Source organism: Nestor notabilis, unplaced genomic scaffold, assembly GCF_000696875.1.
Source record: "Nestor notabilis isolate BGI_N333 unplaced genomic scaffold, ASM69687v1 scaffold23941, whole genome shotgun sequence".
Lineage (NCBI taxonomy): Eukaryota > Metazoa > Chordata > Aves > Psittaciformes > Psittacidae > Nestor > Nestor notabilis.
In genome coordinates this window covers 1-7,742 of record NW_009916361.1, presented here as the reverse complement: position 1 = coordinate 7,742, position 7,742 = coordinate 1, and the positions used below count along the sequence as shown (strand labels likewise).

Genomic DNA, 7,742 nt, shown 5'->3' with positions numbered 1-7,742 from the left:
AGGCCCGCATCCCAGCAAGGGCTGACTGGGGCCTGTGCTTGATGTCGGGGTTCCGTCTCAAAATTGAGGATGTAGGGTGACTCCTGAGCTGGGACCTGAAGGCTGCGGGGTGATTTCTCCCCCATATGTTCAGGCTGGGTTGCTTGTGTTAGATGGACCCCCATCTCTGTGTCTCAGTAGCCCCCGCTAAGGCAATGTGAGAGGCATCTGGGTGAAGCTGAGGAGCAATGACAACCCTGGCACTGTCCCCACAGACAGGAGATCCCTTTGGGGCACAGAATAGAAGGCATTTTCACTGGGAACATCGTGGTCCCAGGCCCTGCAGGAAGAGGTACTAATCCTGATCTCTTGCCTCCAGTTTGCAGGGACGCTGCTGCCACAGTACACTTGGCTCCTTCCCCTTACCAAGGCCCACAGGGCCTCCTTGTGCTGTGTTTCACCTCTCTGCAGACAGGGCTGTGGGGGCAGATCCGGACCTGGAGAGCTGTTGACAGCCGCGGTGATAAATGCAGTCAGACAGGCTGGAGCTGGGTGTAGCCAGAGCTGCACCGTGGGGGTGAACACCGCTGGGACGGTGCTTGTGTGAGCTGCGTGTGGCTGCCTGTGCCTGCTCTCGGTGTTCTCTGGAGCTGGGGGCCTCTGGGGGTGTACCCCAGCTGTGGGTGTCAGAGGTGCCTCATTCCCAGCTCTAACCTTGCAGCTCATCCCAAGGGCAGAACCCAAAGTGAGCTCTCAAGGGCTTCAGCATGCACACGTGCCCTCCTCTGCTGGGGGACCATGCTGCAGTGTCTCTGTGGGCTCTGTGCCTGGCAGGGCTGCCATCCCTTCACAGCCCTGCACTGCTGGGCACTTGGCTGACAGCTTCTGAAGCCATCCACTGGCAGCCTCTGTCTGGCTGCTTGCAGCTTGGGGTTGTTGAGGTGGTCTTTCTACAGACAAAGCACCTGCCTGTGTCCAGCCTTGTGCCTGGAACAGTTTCTCTAATCTTTAGATAAGATAAAACACCAGTGAAAACACTGTAAAGACATAAATATCCAGAGAGGCTTGTCTGGAAGATAGAGAGGTGCTTACTGGCTGAATCCGACCAGGGACAGAAGACCATGGCACTGTTGCGGATGGGTGTGCTGGGCTGGGAATGGCACAGACAAACTCCCAGGAACTGATTTGCTTCAGCTGGGGTCACCTGGGATCCCCTACAGCTGCCGTAGTTGTAATTGTCTTTCTCTCTTCCCTTTTCCCTAGCTGGTTTCCAGAATGGAGGAACCACTGTCAATGGAGATGTCTTCCAGGTGAGAGCTCAGCCTCTTGCCCAGTGGTGCCAAGGGGGATTGGGTGGGTATGGGGCGAACATTCTGCAGCTCTGCTCCCAGGATTGACTGGAGTTTGCTATCCAGATGCAGAACTGCTCTGGAAGGGTCTGTGTCTCATGGGGGAGTCCTGGCTGCTCCATTCTCACCCCTCTTTGAAGAGAAGATTGGTTCCATCTGCCATGACCTGCCCCAAATCTGTTTGCAGATGGCCTGTGCCATTGAGGAGTGCCCCATCTCTCCAGCCTGGATAGCTCCTGGAGGCCTCCAGGGCAGCCAGAAGCATCTCTTGGAGAGGCCAGATCCAGGACAGGGCTGCCATGGGACACTTGCTTTGTTGACTCAGCAGCATCTCCCATTAAACCCACTTGCCCCGTGGCCAAGGATGTTTAGTGGGGGCCACTCACTGGGGTTTCAGCTCCCTCTGGGAGCTGCAAGCCCAGCTCTGCTGGCTGCAGGAGAAGCTGTGCCAGCACCTGACAAACTCTTCACCCTACTTGGTGCCCAGCAGCGTGGCATGTGCATTGCCCGTGCCTAGATTAGGGGATGATAATCACATCAGACATGGGGCAGGCTTAATTAGATTGGGGATCTTGGATGAAAGCTGTAATCCCATGGCTGAGCTCGGTGTCAGGCTGGGAATCCCAGCCAGCACAAGGTGTTAGGAGAGGTGCTGAGCCAGCACGGTGCTGGGCCTGGAGGGAGCTGGGCTCAGAGGAGCGAGGGAGGCTCTTCCCTGCGGGATGGTGTCCAGGCATTGGCATCTCCCTGTCTGCTGTGGCCATGCCTGTAACAACGCTCAGTCCTGGGGCTGCCTCAGACCAAGTCAGGGTCAGGGGAGCTTGGTGCTGGTAGAAGCATGTCACAAAGCTGGTGGCTGCCCAGAGGATGCAAGAGGAGCAAGTCAGGGAGGGAAAGACTGGGAAGTGTCTCTCTGTGGCAGGGCCTGGGAGCAGGGGCGACAGCTTGAGTGCCTTGGGGACAGTCCCAGATGTCTGAGGTTGTCACTCTCCCCACCTCCTGTCTTGGCTTGTCTGAGTGCCCCTTTGGGGCTGTGGAAAGAGCTAGTGCTGATGGTGAGGTGCTCATGTCCTGCAGGAGTCCAATGGCCCCACTGATGCCTACGCAGCCATAGCCAAGGCTGATCGGCTGACCCAGGAACCTGAGAGCATCCGCAAGTGGAGGGAGGAGCAGAAGAAGCGCCTGGAGGAGCTGGGTGAGACCTGAGGCCATGTGTGGCCATGCTCATGGCAGTCGGGGCACATGGCAGCCCTCACCTGGAGGGGGGACGCAACTGCATCCCAGAGAGGTGTCTTATGGCCCCCACTGTGTGGGTGCCCCTGCCGGAGATCTGCTGTCCTTGGGGCAGTGATGCCTTTCAGACAATAATAGCGGGGATGGGGGACAAGGCTGGGGAGCTGCAGCTGTCTTGCCTGCTGGGGGCTGCCCAGCAGAACCAGTGGGTGACAATCTGGCTGATGGGGTCTGTCCGTGAGAAGGCCAAGAAGGACCTGGAGGAGTGGAACCTGCGTCAGAATGAGCAGATGGAGAAGAACCGAGCAAACAACAGGTATGTTGGCTCAGCATGGCCACAAGGGCTGCAATGGGAGCTGCTGTGCAGCCAGATCTGGGATGTCTGGGGGCCTCCTTCCACACAGTGGAGCCCAACCCTGCAGGGATGGAGCTTTGCCAAGCGAAGGCCAAGAAGGACCTGGAGGAGTGGAACCTGCGTCAGAATGAGCAGATGGAGAAGAACCGAGCAAACAACAGGTATGTTGGCTCAGCATGGCCACAAGGGCTGCAATGGGAGCTGCTGTGCAGCCAGATCTGGGATGTCTGGGGGCCTCCTTCCACACAGTGGAGCCCAACCCTGCAGGGATGGAGCTTTGCCAAGCAAGGGGCTTTGAGTGGCTCCAGAGGCTGTGCAGAGCTGCTCTGACTGGGACCACGCTGGGATCTCAGTGCCTCCTGCCCCCCTGTGTGGGCCTCGCCCCGGGGCAGGGTTGGGGCAGTGTGTATGCAGGTTGTCCTGGTGCTGTGTGAGCTGTGGTGAGTGGGTCACACTCTGTGGGAGGACATTAACCCCCTGTGTGTTTCTCTCTCTCTAACCCTCTGCCTGCCTGTCTGCTCTGCGCTCTCTCTCTGTCTCTGCCTCGGGGGCTATAGGATCGCTGACAAAGCCTTTTACCAGCAGCCGGACGCCGATGTGATCGGTTATGTGTATGTGCCTCTTACGGACCATATCCTGCCCCGCGGGGTCTGGGGGTCCTGGGGCTGCCCAGCCAAGGGAAGGGGGGATGCTGGGAGGTAGTGAGCCATGGTGAGGTCCCAGAGGGAGGACAGTGCAGCTGAATGTCTCCGTGTCTCCAAATGATGGAGTCTTAGGAGGCAAGTGGAGTTCCTGGAAATGCCTCTGTGGGGGCTGTTGAAGAGGCAAATTCTGGGGTCTTGTGTGTCGTGGGGGATGGCTCTGGGAGTGGAGAAGTCTTGGGAGCAGGCAGACACTCCAGTGCCCCTGGATGAATGATGTCTTGGGTGAGCGCAGCCAACAGCAGCCTTGAGCGTCATGTGTCTCTGGATCCCAGAAGATGCTGAGCTCATCAGCTGGAGCAAGGGGACAGGAAGCAGGGACGTGAGGGGTTCCCAGGCAGAGGGGAGGGTCTCCTTTGAAAGGGTTCTGCCAGTAACAACCCTCCACATCTCTGCAGGGCATCGGAGGAAGCATTCCTGAAGGAGTCCAAGGAGGAAACCCCTGGCTCTGAGTGGGAGAAGGTGGCCCAGCTCTGTGATTTCAATCCCAAGAGCAGCAAGCAGAGCAAGGATGTCTCGCGGATGCGCTCGGTGCTCATCTCCCTCAAACAGACACCCCTGTCCCGTTAGCTGCTGCCTGGCACAGCTGAAGCGCAGCCAGGCAGGGCTGGGCTTACCGAGCCCAGAGAGGGGCCTTATCCTGCCTGCTCCCTGCTGTGCGCCTCTGCTGTGCTCGAGTCACTGGTTGTAACTCTCCCCATGGTTTTCCTTTGCTTAAAAGGTGCATCGGTCTCTTTTTACACCTATTTATTACACTGTGGCATTTCCCCGGGAAGCGACACTGGGTGGCAGAGCTGAGTTACAGCGGGGGAGCCCCCAGCCTGGGCTGAGGTTGTGCCCAGAGGCCTGGCTGAGTGAGAGGGGGAACACCCGCCCTGTGTTCCCCTCCTCACCCCTGCTCTGGGAATAAACCCACCTGGAGCAGCTCCAGGCATGGCAGCCCTATATCTGACCCTGGGACCCAGGCACTGATCCCAGTGGGATCCAGGGTTGTCACCTGCCTTTCCCGGGGCGGGGTTAGAGCAGAGCTGGTGTGGGAGGGTGGAAGAACAGCCCTTACTTAGCTCTGCACTAAGTCCAGTAGGAGCATGGCTGCAGCGTGATGCTGCTGAGCTGAGGAATGTGAGTGCAGGCACCTAGGCTGGGCCAGGACTGCCCCTAGCAGAGCAGAACCCTCCCAGCCCAGCTGTGCATCCCAAAAAGCTGGTGGGGCTCCAAGCAGCGGTTGCAGTGTCTAGTGTCCCATCCATCCTGTGGGGTTGCTGATGCCAGGTTGAGGTGGTGCAGGGCACTGAGACGGGGCCATGGGGTGAGTGTGTGGGATGTTTTCTGTCCCTCCAGCAAAGCCACCAGCAGTTGGGAATGTGGGTGCCAGGCTTTGGGACCCTTGGATCTGCTCCTTCCCCTGCTACTAGGATGGGAAATGGAGGTTGTGTGGTTGTAGGGAAGGAAGTAGGAAGGTTGAGCCCCCACTTCCCTAACCCAGGGGCCCAGAGCAGGATTGGGCAGAGTTCTGGTGCTGGGGCTTATATTGTCCCCGGAAAACAACCTGCACATCTGTCTGCAGCAGCTCTGTGGCTTCTCTTTGGCCCCTGCTGGATTTACACACCTAAGGCAGCATGGGGAGATGCCTCAGTCCCACTCCCCACCCCACAAGATACACTTTCTAGCCCGAACACCCAGTTTCTCTCCTCTGCTTGGCAGGGCCAGCACCAGCCCCTCCAGCTTGGAGGCCAGCTCTGGAAACCTGCAAAACTCCCGGCTAGCAGGAGAGGGACAGGCCTGTGACGTGGAGCAGAGCCCACAAAACATGTGCTTGAGCATCACTGCAGAGCCCTGTCAGCCAAACAGCAAGTACACAAAGCTCTCCCATCCTGCAGCTATGGAGTCAGGAAGGTCACCTCTTCAGGGGTGACCAAGCACCCCTGGCTCAGGGGCACAGGCTCAGCAGTGAGCTGGGAAGGGGAATGGGTCTGTGAGGAGTCACTGTGTGCTGGGATTGTCCCCCTTGTCCATAGGGCTGATTGCACCTACTCTGTCCCACTGCACTCCAGCACACATAGGCAGCTCTGCTGTGGTGCAGGATGGACACTGGTACAGGGTATCTGGGGCTTGGCTGTCTGCTTCTGCCTCTCACTGCAGAGCAGCAGGAAGTGAAGCAGTCCCCCCCCTGCCCTGTGCTCTGTCCCACCAAGCCCCCCGGGCAGCCATGCCCCTGTGTCAGGCAGGGCAGCCAGCTTCCGGGGAGCCGTGCCCACAGCTCTTCTACATCCCCCTGGCTTTGGTATCTGTGACTGTTCAAATTACCTGTTACAATAAACCCACATCTCCAGTCCTACAGGGCACTGTGGTCTTTCTGCTTCAGGGACACACAGGTGCGTGCTTAGGAGAACACACAGCCCCACAGAAGCCTCCTATGGGAAGGACAGGGCGGGAGGAAAACCACATCCTACAGGAAGAAACAGGAGTGGGGGGAAGATGGCCAGATGGTTTGTGCTGGGCTGGGGCAGAAGCAGGGGCAGCCACCCTTACACAGGTTGCCAAGGGATTGTGCTCACAGATCTGCCCCCGCACTGCCTCCCACAGCTCTGCCCCAAGCTGGCCAGGCTGGAAGTGCCAGAGAGCCAGCCAAAAGCAGCTTGTTCTGGGGAAGACATGCTGAGCAGGCAAAGCCCAGGGCTCCCTCGTGGGGCTCACCAGGTAATAAGCTCACTCACCCAACCTCGCACCTCAAAGGTCAGCTCTGGTGGGCAAGAGCCTTCCCTCTGTCCTTGCTTGTTTGTGGGCAGAAGCGGGTTCCCCTTCACCTAGAGGTGGGGTTCTCCTCCAGAGAAGCTCATGAAGGCACAGTGGGCTCCACAAGCTGTGAAGGCACCACAGGACAGGGAAGGCTGGGGCAGACACGCACTGCCTGGAAACGCCCCAGGCAGCTCAACACGAGGAGGCGCTGCAGCACGTTAGTGGTGTCTGTGCCCCTTTCCCCTGCAGGTATAAGCTGCCACAGCCACACAGCAAACAGAGCCAATGGCTCCGTGTCCTCCCAGCCCTGCAGCCCTGATACGGGAAAGCAAAGTCTTGTTGCTCACCAAACCCCCTGGTATGATCCAAATGATGTCTGTCACGATGCAGGGAGTGCAGCTCCCTCCAGGAACAAGGCTCTTGCTCAGCTGCCAGCTCCAGCTCACATGAAGCACTGAGCTGTGCAGGAACCAACTCCCCAGCAAAAGCAACAGCGGGTCTCGGGGAATGCAGCAAGTTTTGGAGATGCAAGTTCCCAACTTGTTTTCATTGGGAGTTACATCTCGTGTCCTGCTTGCACCACTGCAGCTCTGCCTGCTCCCTTTCCTTCCTACCCTGTTTACTCTTCTAGCCTCCCAATGCTCTGCCACCCAGTATCAGTCAGAATCTCACTGCAGTTCACTTTATTACTCACTGGTTGCAACCAAACACGTTACATATACTCCCCAGACAACTCACCCGCTGCTTATGAACTCTGTCCTGCAGGACCAGGCCATAAACAGAGCTGTTCCTTCCCACTTGGGCAGCTCATTTCTCAAATGCTGCTGCACTGCCACAACTCGACCCCCAGAACTCAATTTTAACAGGCTGTGACAGCACCAAGCAGAGTTCTGACAGGGGTGGAGAGTCTCAGTGAGACACAGCCTCCAGTGCTGCAGGAGGATAAGCCCTCAGGGAATCAAAAAATGCCACGGCCCAAATGTTAGGTTATTCACAGAGTTGTATTAGCTGGTTTCCCGTGCTCTGGAACACAGAGCCTCTCTGGTGCCGGCTCCACCGGGACTTCAGAACTGTCTCTCACAAACTCCATCCGCAGCCCGAATCCAGCTGGGCACAGGCTGGCGGGGGCACACCCGCAGCTGCCCTCTCGCCTGACTTCACTTTCTAGACTTCATGGCTGTGGCTGCCATGCCCCCCAGGAGGGCCGCGAAGGTTAAACCCTGGGCCAGGATACGCGCCCGCATCATCAGCTGAGACTTGTGGGTGTTGCCCCTCTTGAAGTTGATCAGCCCGTAGGTCAGGATGCCGACGGTGCAGAGGCAGCCTGCGGAGGGGAAGGATGGGGGGATGCCCGGCTGGCATGGCAGCGGCTCTGAGGAGCAGCTC

General features: G+C 58.2%; 1 protein-coding gene across 1 annotated transcript; it reads left to right on the top strand.

Moving 5' to 3' along the window:
• Positions 1-1,229: 1,229 nt before the first annotated feature.
• Positions 1,230-4,187, top strand: LOC104400454 (clathrin light chain B-like; the record flags this gene model as incomplete). Its single annotated transcript, XM_010024546.1, has 6 exons — positions 1,230-1,289; positions 2,406-2,533; positions 2,677-2,837; positions 2,966-3,077; positions 3,474-3,527; positions 4,016-4,187. Coding segments are annotated over 6 exons (687 nt in total), but the record flags the coding sequence as incomplete, so codon positions are not given.
• Between the last annotated feature and the right edge of the window lie 3,555 nt (positions 4,188-7,742).